The sequence below is a fragment of the Natrix helvetica genome (genome assembly GCF_964273705.1).
Source record: "Natrix helvetica genome assembly, chromosome: 5".
Classification (NCBI taxonomy): domain Eukaryota; kingdom Metazoa; phylum Chordata; class Lepidosauria; order Squamata; family Natricidae; genus Natrix; species Natrix helvetica.
Window position 1 is genome coordinate 30,641,900 of NC_138551.1, and position 13,947 is coordinate 30,655,846.

At 36.7% G+C, this 13,947-nt stretch overlaps 1 protein-coding gene across 1 annotated transcript; it reads left to right on the plus strand.

Annotated features, from left to right (window-relative positions):
• The first annotated feature begins 2,448 nt into the window (after positions 1-2,448).
• TM4SF18 (transmembrane 4 L six family member 18) lies at positions 2,449-13,388 on the plus strand. The gene is made up of 5 exons (XM_081954184.1): positions 2,449-2,833; positions 5,318-5,407; positions 11,662-11,804; positions 12,411-12,591; positions 13,035-13,388. Exons 1-5 carry the CDS (start codon positions 2,657-2,659, stop codon positions 13,047-13,049), a joined length of 606 nt encoding a protein of 201 aa, XP_081810310.1. The 5' UTR covers positions 2,449-2,656; the 3' UTR covers positions 13,050-13,388.
• Positions 13,389-13,947: the final 559 nt, after the last annotated feature.

The following is a 13,947-nucleotide window of genomic DNA, read 5'->3' on the forward strand; positions in this document are numbered from 1 at the left end:
GTTTAAAAAAGCCTCTTAAAAAGCACCCTCTACTATGAGGCAGGTATTTTTAGGCTTTTAACCCTGCTTAACTCTGCTCGAGTGATCATAAACCGCCTAAAGTCAGACTAGATGAGACATGCAGTTCTCCTGCCTCATAGTAGAGGGCATTTCTTAGAGGCTTTTTTAAACAGTTAGGCAGTCATTCACGGTGAAGCAGCAGCTAACTCAGCTTTTTCCTTTTACATTTTTTTTCTCTTCATGATGAGAGTGGTGAGGCTGTGCCTCACTTGCCTCACCTGACTGCACGTCACTGGTTTGCATCAACGCTTATCCCTGTACTTCACCATACCTTTCTATTCCTATATTTGATTCCGTCACATCCAAACATTGATTCATACTTTTCTTTTTGTTCTTTAGCTTTTATACCTCAGATCTAAAGTTTAAGGAATCTTTATTTTTATCTAATTATTTATATTCTCCTTTCCATTTGAGAAAAATTTGATGCATTTTTTGTGCATGGGCTAGCCTTCTTCGTTTGTCTTACTGTGTGAATCCAAACACTGCAGTTTTTCAAATAGGTATAGGTAATTAGTGTCCAAGAATGCTGTCTTTTTTGGCTTTTTTGTGGTTAAGCAAACCATGGTTTGTTCAGGTGTGAAGGCAGCACATATTCTTTATTCTTAGACTACAATTCCATACCTAATTACTTAGAAAAAAGTCCCTTTACACCCCAATTTATTGTTGGTTCGTATTAATTTCATAAAATTTAATTCACAAATCAACTCAGTCTTATTTCTAGTTTAAAAATAGTCTTGCTAACAGAAGCATAATTGTAAGGGAATACATATGAAATAACATATTTGTATTTAGCACCATGTCTGAAATACTATTTTAGTTGTGACAAATTTATTTCTGATTCCTACATGAACAGAGTCCTATTTTACATTGAATATTAATATTATTCAAGCTAATTGCTTCTAGAATATTTGAAAATAATAATTTTAATTTGGCAAATGAATTGAAGCTGATTCGATTTGGAAGAGGCACTCTGGTGATTATTGTGGGAAAGATTTATATTATTTGGGGATGACCAAAAACTTAATCCTGGTTCAAATATATATGTTTAATTATCTGGAAACTTGAATTCATTTTAATTTTATTTTTTACATCTTCTCATTCAGTTTAAGAAGTCATGCTGTTCTGCCCCAAGTACTTTCTTTTTAAGAGTCTCTCTAGTCCTTTTTACCACTGTTTCCCAGCAGTAATCATTCAATTAACTTCAATGGCTATAGTTACCCACAATGCAATAGCAATTTGACTTATATACCACTTCATAGTGCTATAAAGCACTCTAAGCGGTTTACAGAGTCAGCATATTGTTCCCAACAACCTGGGTCCTCATTTTACGAACCTCAGAACGATGGAAGACTGTGCCAATCTTGAGCTGGTCAGGATCGAACTCCTGGCAGTGAGCTGAATTAACCTGCAATACTGCATTCTAATCTTCACCACGATTCAATGCTGCCAGTTAAATTGTGAAATCTTTTGGTGAATAGTCCAGCCTAGGTGCTATCGGATCTAACCAGCCAATCCAGAAGTCCTCCAATGGAAAGTGCGAGCATTAAGAAAAAAATGGTTGCATTTCTACTATCATTGAATCATAAAACTGTAGAGTTGGAAGGAACCATAAGGATTATTTACTCACAATTTATAGAAGCACTAACTAAACCATCTATCAAAGATAGCTCTCCAGTCTTTTATAAAACTCTTTAGAGATGAACCCACAAAATCCAGAGGTAGATTCTTCCACTGTTGCACAGATCATATCATCAAGAATATTTTTCTTACATTTAAACATAATCTAGGTAGCTGCAATTTATACCCATTATAAATTGAGACTCTGGAAAATAGCTCTTGAATATTTCCCCCGTAGCTTGCTTTACTCACATTTACTGAATGTGGCTAACAAATCTCCTGTATGACTTTTTTCCCTGCACACTGAAATACCAATGTTTCTTCAGTCTAAGAAACAATAAACTTTCCCTGGGCTATGTGAAAGCATGAAATAGTATCAAGTTAATCACCCTTAACCCTTTTAAATTGGATTCAAGTGTAATAGTTGGATTCAACTATTCTCATTTTTTATGAGAATAGTAAATGTTAAATCTCCTCAACTAGGGCCAGTAGTTTCCAAGTAAGATGCAAACTCTATGGTTGGATGGATACATCTCAATTAAGTGCTAATTAGATTACATGCTGCTATGTAGATAAAAAAGCAGTCAGTCTCTACTTCCTTATTACACACATTCAATTCTTACTTTTTCCTTTCAGATGAATGCTTTCTTTCTAAGATTGATTGAGGTGTCTGAGTAGAAACATAGGGAATTCCCTTTACAAATAAAGTTATCCAGAGGAACGCCCATCCCAGCCCTACTTCCACCACCACCCTCCCACTTCTCAGGCTAGGACAAGAATTCAGTCAGTGCTATTTGTCTTAACTGTATTGTTCTACAACGTCAATACTTGTATTTGTCAGGAACTGGACCTGTCAGGCAAGAAACATACCCCAGCAATTGATTCATGTAACTGCAAAATGCCTCCATTCAACCAAGGAAACAAGAGCTTTTGAACACTTGAGAAAGACTTTATCCACTGCTTCCTCTGCTCTTCTGACATGGGCTTACAAAAATGCAGCGGCTGTTTGAGTTGCCTGTTGATTCCCCTGGCACTGTGGAGTATTGTTATAAATATTCTCCTATATTTTCCTGATGGGAAATCTTCATATGCTTCCAGCAATAATCACACCAATTATGTGTGGCATTTTGAAGGAATCTGTTTCTCAGGTATTATGGTAAGTATGGCTTCTCCAGTTAGCTAAATACATCTTTTTATTTTCTTCGCAGGACTCTGATCCTCAGGTGGTAGATGGGGTGGGGGGATCCTCCAGGAAAGAGGGAATATTCAGAAGGGACAGAATCAAAATAACAACTGTATTTTGGAAGCAATATAACAGCCAATCACAACATGTCACTGTACTGTAATTGAGTATTTAAATATTAATAGAGGGATTTTTTAAAATGTAATTTGATTATTCTCCCCACCCCCTTTTCAGAGGTGGTTTAAACATCGTATAGGTCATTAAATATATTTTTAGGATTAATATAATAATAGTTGAGGACATGGATTAACACTAGTTCTTATGAGTGTGTGTGTGTGTGTGTGTAAAACAAGTTAAATTTAATTGGATTGAAATTGCACTAATATATCTTTATTTATTCTTTTATTTCAAAAGTCTTCTATCTTAATTTCCTGTTTTGAAGATATATTTCAAGCAGCTTTGAGCTGTAGAATTAAAGTATATGTTTGTATTTCACAATGTTGATGTTCCAAAACTATTGAACTCAATAAGATGACTGACCTTTGATTTAAAAAAATACAAAAATTGGCTCTATGTTTAATTGTGGTAGCCAATATTTGGCTTGTTTTAAAATTAATATACTAGATTTGCTGTATTTTTATCTCTTTAAGTCAGTTGTGGGATCCTCAAGGCATATTCAAGAATGCCTGCATTTGATATCTAAGAAATAAAATTCCCAATGTTTAAAGTATGAATGCAGTTGTGAGCCTTAACAAAAAAAAAAGATTGAAGTAGTGTTGGGAAAAAAAGTGAGCATTATGAATGAAAAGAGACCCTGGTTGGCCCTTTCATAAAATTCATATTTGAATGATTATACCATAAAGATGTTGCCTAAAACCCTAAGTTTTACTTCACACAGTGCTGAGTCCTTCCATTCATATGGGACCCACAATTATTTTCTAAGTGAAAATAAGTAGTGCACAGAAAAAAGAAATATGAATATTTCTTTAAAGTCACTAAAAAGTGATCCATCTGCGATTATTAGTGTTTCAAGGCATTTGATTAACTCGTAGCCAGTACATAGTTAAGATTTAATGTTACATAGTCATTGGTTTAGGTTTAGGTTTATTGGACTTATATGCCGCCCTTCTCCCAAAGGACTCAGGGCGGCATACAACATAAAAACACATATCACAAAAGTTAAAAGAAAGATTAAATAGAATATCCAAAAAACCCAATAGACATTTACAATGAGATTTAGAAATTAAATTAAAATTAACAATTAAAATTAATAATTTATTTTATTCAGGCCAGGCCGGCTTGCTGGAAAAGCCAACTTTTTAGGGCGCGCCTGAAGGACTGGAGGTCGGGAGTTATGCGAAGCTCCTGGGACAGCTCATTCCAAAGGGAAGGCGCTCCCACAAAGATGGCTGTCCCCCTGGGGGTCGCCAGCCAACACTGCCTGGCCGACGGCACCCTGAGGAGGTCAACTCTGTGGGATCGTTCTGGACGGTGGGAAGCTACCGGTGGCTGTAGGTGGTCTCGCAAGTACCCTGATGCTTCTATATATGCTTTTGAGCGCCCATGAAGATCTTACCTATGTGGTCTTCCCAACTTACTTTACCCAAAGGAACAATGTAAGGGATTGCTTTATTTGGCCTTTGGTCTATTTAAAGTGAATTACAAAATAATTTTTTCTTAGGTGCAAGATGATCCTTTGGGAAATGTCAGTTTCTTCAAATACAATGCCTTCTTTTGAACAAAACATCCTATTTTAACCTGTGATATGCCAGATAGCCAGACTCCCAGCATCCCAGCTAGAATGTGAAATGGGAGAGAGATTCTTTGTTTCTAAACTGATACTGATAGATTTAGGATTTAGGATTTTTTTAAAAAAATGTAATACAAATGCAAAATATCTGGCAGTTTTGATGTCAGGAAGGGTGGTTTATTCCTTTCCTTGGCAACCATGAACAGAACAAAGATAAAGGTTCCCCCCCACTAAAGAAAACAGGAAAAAATGCCCACTGTACCAATTCTATTATGCAATTTAGAATATTTCCTTTTCGGAATTATCCATTCTTTTTGTGTTTCTGTCTTACTAGATTTGTAGCTGTCTTTCAAAAGCTAACATTATATGTTCTATATTTTAAAACATTGTATACCATACAGTAAGGGAAGTACCAGCAAGTACCATATCCAAAGATGAAAATATTGGCAATGTTGAGCATAAGTTGAATGTTCATGCCTAAGTTCTATCTTTATAATTATCCATGATTATGGGGAGCACACAGGCAGCCCTAGGTTTTCCTTCTGTTTATTTTGGAATAAAACATTTCTGATATATCTTAGTTCTATACTTTCAGTCAAATTTGCTAAGTAGCTACTCAAAATCATGTATTATCTAATCAGAATATAAATTTCTGAAGGAAGTTTAATGTTCTCAAACTCAGTATGTTCTGTGCTACTTTCTTCTAGATTCTTATTCTAGCAGCACTTCTGGTAATTCTGGACCGGGACACCTTTTTTGAATGCTTCCAAAGTGAAAGCTGCACCAGAACATATAGAGTGAGTGTATGGTTTGCAAATGTAGTATTTTTGCTTTAAAAAGACCTTCCTTCCTCTTTTGACACTTTTGACCCTCTGCTGTTGTTTCCTTCCTTAGTCTGTGATGGAGATAAAAAAAGGGACAGAGACCCTTTGTTTGTTATCTCTGCAGCAAATCTGCAAAGCCAAACAAACAAGAACAGGAAAAATAGCTGGCCCCCATTCTGAAATAGATGGACCAGTGTCAACAGACATAACTTTAGAATTGTTTCCAACTGTTTTTCCCTAAACTTCCATCTCTCTGTTAAGCAATGTTCTGCAGTCTCATGCTCTCCAAGTATGCTGGACCAATTAGTGGAATTCTGAGTCTATATTAGTGAAGATTAACATAATGTGCACTACAGTCTTAAGGGGGAAGCAATACAAAGGCCCATCATCATGCTTTAAATGAATCATTAATATTTTCCTTAATTCCACATCTTGGCTCAGGCTTAGCAGTGCAAGTCCTGAAAACTATTGCCACAACAATCATACTGTCTTCCTCCCAAGAAGCATGACATAATAGTGTCCTTTCTGTCATCTTCAGTCACATGAAGAGCCTAACTCTATGAGATCGTCATGGTCTTGGAGAGTTTAAGGATCTGTTTGGTGTTTTATGAGACGTCAGTTTTGGCATATCACATTAAAAATAAGACAATCTTATTTATTTGGAGTGATGCATTTGTTTGATGACATACACAGTAAGTGGAAAAAATAATACAGGTAGTCCTTGAGTTAGAACAGTTCACTTAGTGACTCTTAAAATAGCACTAAAAATGATATGATAATTTTCCACACTTATGACTGTTGTAGCATCCCCTCGGTCATTTGATTTACTTTTGGATGTTGACAACTGATCCACATTTATGACTGTTGCAGTGTCCCACCATCATCTCACATGATCACCTTTTGAATCCTTCTCACAAGCAAAGTCAATGGGGAAACCAGATTCACTTAACCATGTTACTAATTGAACAACTGCAGTGATTCACTTAACAAATGTGGCAAGAAAAGTCATAAAATGGGACAAAACTCACTTAACAAATTTCTCACTTAGCAACATAAATTTTGGGCTCAATTGTGGTCATAAGTTGAGAACTACCTGTATTTTGTAAATGTAAGTACATGAACAGTTAATTTTTTAAAAAGAGAAGCGAAGTCGTGCAGTGAATAAGAACGTATTCTGAGAGACTCATTCAAATTTGTTACAAACTCATCTACGTGACTATGACTCATTTACAGCCATATCATTGGGCAACATTGGTGGCAACCAAATGTCATGATTTTGAATATAAACAAGAACAAAACCTGAATGGTTGTATTTTTGGTAGCAATAAGAAGAGGTGTTTATGGAATTTGTTTGGCTCATAAGCAAAATAATGTTTGCTAAATTTTCCAATTTAGAGGAGAGATGTCTGTTCCATTTTGTTCGGTTTCTCAGATAGAAAAGCAATTTGGACTAGCCTAATTTCAGCAGAGAAAATGCCATTTGAAAAAGCAAATTGCCAATATTCTTTTACCCTACTCTTTGATAATGGTTATAGCAACAAACTAGAGTTATATTAATTCTTTTCATGTCATATCATCCCAAACTAGTCTATTGGCTTTACAGGCAACAGATCTAGTAGTGCCTGAAACTCTCATAGTTTGCTAACTTTCGCCTGGAATCCAACCTTTGGGAGGTGAAGGACACATACAGCATTTGCAAAATGGCATGATGAAGCAAATTACCACATAGATTTAATCAGTTGCAAAGGGCATCCTGTACTAATTCTATTTACTTTTGCCTTATTTATACATTGGTGTTATTTTCAAACAAAACACTTGACTTAAACTGCCCATATCATCATTATCATTATCTCTTTTATTCATTAAATATGAAACTCAGTCAACTGAACATTTAAAAATGTGTCACAAATACCATTGACTGGCCAACAACAACAACAATAACAACAACAACAATAATAACATCATCATCATCATCATCATCTTGTGGGACTTTCGAATACAAACGGATCATCATTTGGAGCACAACACGCCAGATATCACAGTTGTAGAGGGCCGAAGTGTACAGTTTATTGATATCGCTGTTCCTGGAGATGCCAGAGTCAAAGAAAAAGAACTAGAAAAAATAATAAATTATCGCGAGCTGGCCATCAAAACTACACGGCTATGGATGAAGTATGTAACAGTGATACCCATTGTCATCGGGCCACTTGGCACCATGTCCAAGAATTTTATAAGATAAATCAACAAATTGCAGCTTCCTGCAATAACACCAGCGGAACTGCAAAAACCTGCGCTATTCAGAACATCTTATATTTTAAGAAGGTAGTTGGTTGATACCTAGGACACTGTCAGCAAACCGTATCAACCATTAGCACCAGTCACTAGTATTTGTAATGCATTTTTGAAGTTCAGTTGGCTGAGTTTTATGTTTAATGAATAAAGTAAATAATAATAATAATAATAATAATAATAATAATAATAATAATAATAATAAGCGTCAGATGGTCAAGATCTTGTGGGATTTTCGCATACAAACGGATAAAATACTGGCGCATAATACACCAGACATCACACTGGTTGAGAAAAATAAGGTTACAATCATAGACATCGCAATACCAGGTGATAGCAGGGTCGCCGAGAAGGAACATGAAAAAATCGTGAAATACCAGGACTTAAAAATCGAAATTCAACGATTATGGCACAAACCAGCAGTGGTAATTCCAGTGGTAATCGGCACACTGGGTGCTATTCCAAAAGCACTGGAATTACATTTAAAACAGTTAAAACTTGACAAAATCACCATCAGTCAAATGCAAAAAGCCGCACTGCTTGGATCTGCACATATATTACGAAAAGATGTTACGACGTCCTAGGCCCCTTGGTGGGGCCCGGCTAGTAATCAATGCCAAATCTGGCGAAACAACTGGCCGCTGTGATACAATCGTATCGAATAATAATAATAATAATAATAATAATAATAATAATAATAATAATAATAATAATAATAATAATAATAATAATAATAATAATAATAATAATGGGATGTGAGATTTTCGCATAAAAACGGATAAACGGATATGTGGGATTTTCTCATACAAACGGATAAAATACTGGCGCATAATACACCAGACATCACATTGATTGAGAAAAATAAGGTTACAATCATAGACATCGCAATACCAGGTGATAGCAGGGTCGCCGAGAAGGAATATGAAAAAATCGCGAAATACCAGGACTTAAAAATCGAAATCCAATGATTATGGCACAAACCAGCAGTGGTAATTCCAGTGGTAATCGGCACACTGGGTGCTATTCCAAAAGCACTGGAATTACATTTAAAACAGTTAAAAATTGACAAAATCACCATCAGTCAAGTGCAAAAGACCGCACTGCTTGCTATCCGCACACATATTACGAAAATACGTTACGACGTCCTAGGCCCCTGGGTGGCCTGACTAGTAATCAATGCCAAATCCGGCGAAACAACTGGCTGCTGTGATACAATTGAATAATAATAATAATAATAATAATAATAATAATAATAATAATAATAATAATAATAATAATAATAATAATAATAATAATAATAATAATAATGAGGAGGAGAAGGAGGAGGAGAAGGAGAAGAAGAGGAAGAGGAAGAGGAAGAGGAAGAGGAAGAAGAAGAAATCACAAAATACCAGGACTTGCAAATTGAGGTTGAGCGACTGTGGAAAAAGAAATCATGTAAATCATGTGTTGTCCCAATTGTAATTGGAGCCCTTAGAGCAATACCTAAAGGGCTACCTCGCTATTTGAAAATTCTAAATTCACCTGACTTGAACATTCTGACTCTACAAAATACCACCACACTTGGAACAACTTATATCCTCTGACGTTACCTTAACAGTTCCTAGGTGCTTGGTTAGGACTCGAGCTATTAGGCTACCAATAAGCCCCAAAGGCTGTGAATCTCACCAAAGATGATGATGATGATGATGATGATGATGATGATGATGATGATTATACAATTGAATGACAGCGGCCAGTTGTTTCACTGGATTTCACATAATCGTTGGATTTCAATTTTTAAGTCCTGGTATTTCGCGACTTTTTCATGTTCCTTCTCCTCAACCCTGCTATCACCTGGTATTGTGATGTCTATGATTGTAACCTTCTTTTTCTCAACCAGTGTGATGTCTGGTGTGTTATGCGCTAGTACTTTGTCTGTTTGTATACGAAAATCCCACAGGATCTTGACCATCTGATTTTCGGTGACTTTTTCAGGCTTATGTTCCCACCAGTTTGTTGTTGTTTTAATATTATAATTTTTGCACAAATTCCAGTGGATCATTTGTGCTACTGAATTGTGCCGCAATTTATAATCAGTCTGCACGATTTTTTTACAGCAGCTGATTATTATTATTATTATTATTATTATTATTATTATTATTATTATTATTATTATTATTATTATTAATCTTTAGTGTGATTCACAGCCTTTGGGGCTGGTTGGTAGCTCAACAGCTCGAGTCCTAACCAAGGACCTAGGAACTGTTAAGGTAACGTCAGAGGATATAAGTTGTTCCAAGTGTGGTGGTTTTTTGTAGAGTCAGAATGTTCAAGTCAGGTGAATTTAGAATTTTCAAATAGCGAGGTACAAACAGACAAAATACTAGCGCATAACACACCAGACATCACACTGGTTGAGAAAAATAAGGTTACAATCATAGACATCACAATACCAGGTGATAGCAGGGTCGACGAAAGGGAACATGAAAAAGTCGTGAAATACCAGGACTTAAAAATTGAAAATTCAACGATTATGGCACAAACCAGCAGTGGTAATTCCAGTGGTAATCGGCACACTGGGTGCTATTCCAAAAGCACTGGAATTACATTTAAAACAGTTAAAACTTAACAAAATCACCATCAGTCAAATGCAAAAAGCCGCACTGCTTGGATCTGCACGTATATTACGAAAATACGTTACGACGTCCTAGGCCCCTGGGTGGGGCCCGACTAGTAATCAATGCCAAATCCGGCGAATCAACTGGCCGCTGTGATACAATCGTATAATAATAATAATAATAATAATAATAATAATAATAATAATAATAATAACAACAACAACAACAACAACAACAACAACAACAACAACAACAACAACAATACCAGCAGCAGCAGCAGTGGAACTGCAAAAAACTGTGCTACTCGGAACATCGTATATTTTAAGAAGCTACTTGATTGATACCTAGGACGCTGGCAGCAACCTGTATCAACCATTAGCACCAGTCAATGGTATTTGTGATGCATTTTTGAATGTTCAGTTGACTGAGTTTCATGTTTAATGAATAAAGTATAAAATAATTATATTATTATTATTAGTAGTAGTAATAGTAGTAGTAGTAGTAGTAGTAGTAGTATTTTCAAAGTGCTCTGCTTTGTATCTTTACAGCTTCTCATTAAAAAATAATAATCAAACGGCTTAAACAAATATAGAGCCAGTGGTAAAGGGAGATTGGGGAGCATGAGGGAGCTTGCTAGAATCACATGTACAATATCACTTTGAGGCTTGCAAGCAGGATGCTCATGACTTCCAGCCTTGCCCAACCACAGGACAACAACTATAACGGGTGTCCAAACTTGGGAACTTTAAGACTTGTGGACTTCAACTCCCAGAATTCCCTAGCCAGCTCTGCTGGCTGGGGAATTTTGGGAGTTGAAGTCCACAAGTCTTAAAGTTTCCAAGTTTGGACACCCCTGAACTATAAGTCTATCAACCAAGTCAGCTAAGGAGAAATGCAGCATGGGTTCTACAAGTGGACAGTGTGTTAAGTTTTCGTCCATCACTACCTATCTTCCCAACTATACTGCTTTCTACCCTTGATCAAAGGATAAGATACATCTAAGGATGTAGATTAGAAGTAGGCAATTAAGCAATCCAAAGGGGCCACATGAGAAACTGGAATTGTGGAGAGCCAAACCAATATGTATGCACATACATATGCACATACATACATAAATTGGAAAAAAAAGTTGCTTTCAAAATAAAAGCAAGTTGTATTGTGTGCATTTATTTACATTTGTTTTCTGATCTCCAACTAACTTCATAAGGGACAGCCAAAGCGCAAATGTGGTCCAGGGGCCATTAAAATGCCCAGGTCTGATGTACATAGTTTGTTCCATGTAATGATGGAATCTTTTCACTCCCTCTCACTCTGCTTCTTCTTCTTCTTTTAATGCAGCGTTTCATTTCTGTTGTGCTTTCCCTACTAGGGATTGCATTCTCTGGCTACTGTCTGATCATATCTGCTTTGAGCTTAGTGCAAGGCCCATACTGCAAAACCTCAGCTGGCTGGGAATATGCCTTCCAAAACACGGCAGGCAGGTAAGAAACAGGCTTATCTGTAAAGCTAATTTTAGATTACATTGATGTCTTCTGCCAAATATGTAAATGAAATGAAGTGGCCAATTGATGTGGCCCTCTGACCTTACAAGAGTGGGCTGTGGCTGCTTCTCTTTTGTATTTTCACAATTGCTTCATTCAAACAAGTCCAGATTCTTTCGCCCTCCCTGTATTCATATCTGGAAGTCTGATAGATCAGGGGTTCCCAATCCTCGGGCTGAGGCCCATTACCAGGCCTTGGCTTGTTCAGAAGCGGCGAGTGTGCGTGTCCGTGCAGCTCCACTTGTGCGAGCAGCAGGTGAGCATGTATGTGTGCAGAACTTCATTTATGTGAATGGTGGGTGCGTGTGCCCACAGCTCACCACCATACAGCAGCGTGTGTGCGCGTTGGCCAAACACATAACTATTCCTTCTCCCCCCTACTGCTGGTCCGCAAAGCTGGAAAGGTTAGGGATGGCTATGCTAGATGAATGGACAAAGAGTCCTTGGGCTGATAACTCTGTATGATAAGACAACCTGACAGGTCTTTTACAGTACCTATATTCATAGTAACTCTCATTTTCTTTATACTATTGTTTCTTCTGATAGTTACCTCATGGATCCTACTTCCTGGTCCAAATGCACTGAGCCTGCTTATGTAGTGGATTGGAACATCATTTTGTTGTCTATTCTGATAGTTCTTAGTGGCCTCCAAATCTTGATCTGCCTTCTGAAAATAATTGCAGAATTAAGGCAAATCCTGTGTGGAAATTATCCCATCTTTGTTCAGGTAAGAGAACAATCTCCATAAGGTGTTTTTTTTTAATTACCATAACTGCTATTTTTATTCTTCCAAGTTGACCCGGTATTCATATGCTTCTAGAACCACTGATTCAGTCAGTGATCAAATGAGACTTTTGTATTGTGGTCCAAGGTGAACTCACAGGGAGATCTTATGTGCCCAGTTGTCTTCAGTTGTCTTGACTGAAATAATTTGGATATAAATGCATTTATTTTATTATTTATTCATGCCTATCTCAACATCATGAATCTGGGTGGCTAGCAATGATTGAAAACACACAGTATCACAACAATCCTGCAATGAATACAAATCAGTAACTGAGGTAACAACAACAACAAAAACCAGCTGTCAGTACAATCATCTCTCAAGCTCTGCAATATATCCTAGATAAACATCCATTAAAATCTCATATCTTTCTGTTCTTTTTACAGCCTGCACTGATCTAACAACCTTGGGGAATGACTCCACCATGACTCCATCATATCTCTGAGCATGCATTTTGATATTAATTTTTAAAGCAGGCCCTTCTGTTTCTGAGGGAACACAAGAAGAACTGCCAATGTTTTCCCAACATATTATTTATGTTGCTTCACACATTTCGGCTAAAGTGTACAGTTTTTGGATAGACTGTTTTTTCTTGTTGCCTGTTTGCATACCTTTTCCCTTTCTTGCATTTGTTCTGTATCTATATTGTGAGGCTCTTGAAAAATGAAGATTTTTTTTGTGTTTACATAACATAAAGCACTTACCATCGATACCACATGAATAAATATTTAGTTCAATAAGTTATTGTGAACAAAACATTCTTAGTAAAGAGATAAACTTATATCTGGAATATACTTTTTTGTATCACAAATGGGATTTAGCATGATTAAATGAGCAACTGAATAAAACTTCCCCTGCACAGTTGTTGGGAGAAATGTCATAGTCTGAGATGAGATTTGGGGAATGTCTTTTGCATGTAGAAAGCCATAAGAATAGACTTGCTCTACTACTTCACCCATTGAGCAAGAACACTGGAATGGCCCTAATTTGCCTTAATGAAATACCGTGATATTTACTTTGGCTCCTTCTCTACAGTGAGTAATAAAAAAAACCCACACTACAATACTAACAAAGATCCTTTGTTCCTCTTCACATTCTTCTGATCTCATACAAGAAGTGCTCAACTTACAACCGTGTGTTTAGCAACTGGTGTGTATTTACAATAGTCACACATTATGGGTCAAGTGATATTTGCGACCTCCCCAGACAAAGTCAATGAGGAAGCCAGATTTGTTTAACAACTGTAAGATTCACTTAATAAGCACTTTCCTTAGCAACAGAAATTCTGGTCCCAGTTGC

What these genes read in the sequence shown, in the direction of transcription:
- TM4SF18 (XM_081954184.1), top strand. Translation starts at nt 2,657, where the DNA reads ATGGGCTTACAAAAATGCAGCGGCTGTTTGAGTTGCCTGTTGATTCCC. An exon ending in TCTGTTTCTCAGGTATTATG is followed by an intron (nt 2,834 to 5,317) that starts GTAAGTATGGCT and finishes ACTTTCTTCTAG; the next exon opens with ATTCTTATTCTAGCAGCACT. An exon ending in TTCCAAAACACGGCAGGCAG is followed by an intron (nt 11,805 to 12,410) that starts GTAAGAAACAGG and finishes TTCTTCTGATAG; the next exon opens with TTACCTCATGGATCCTACTT.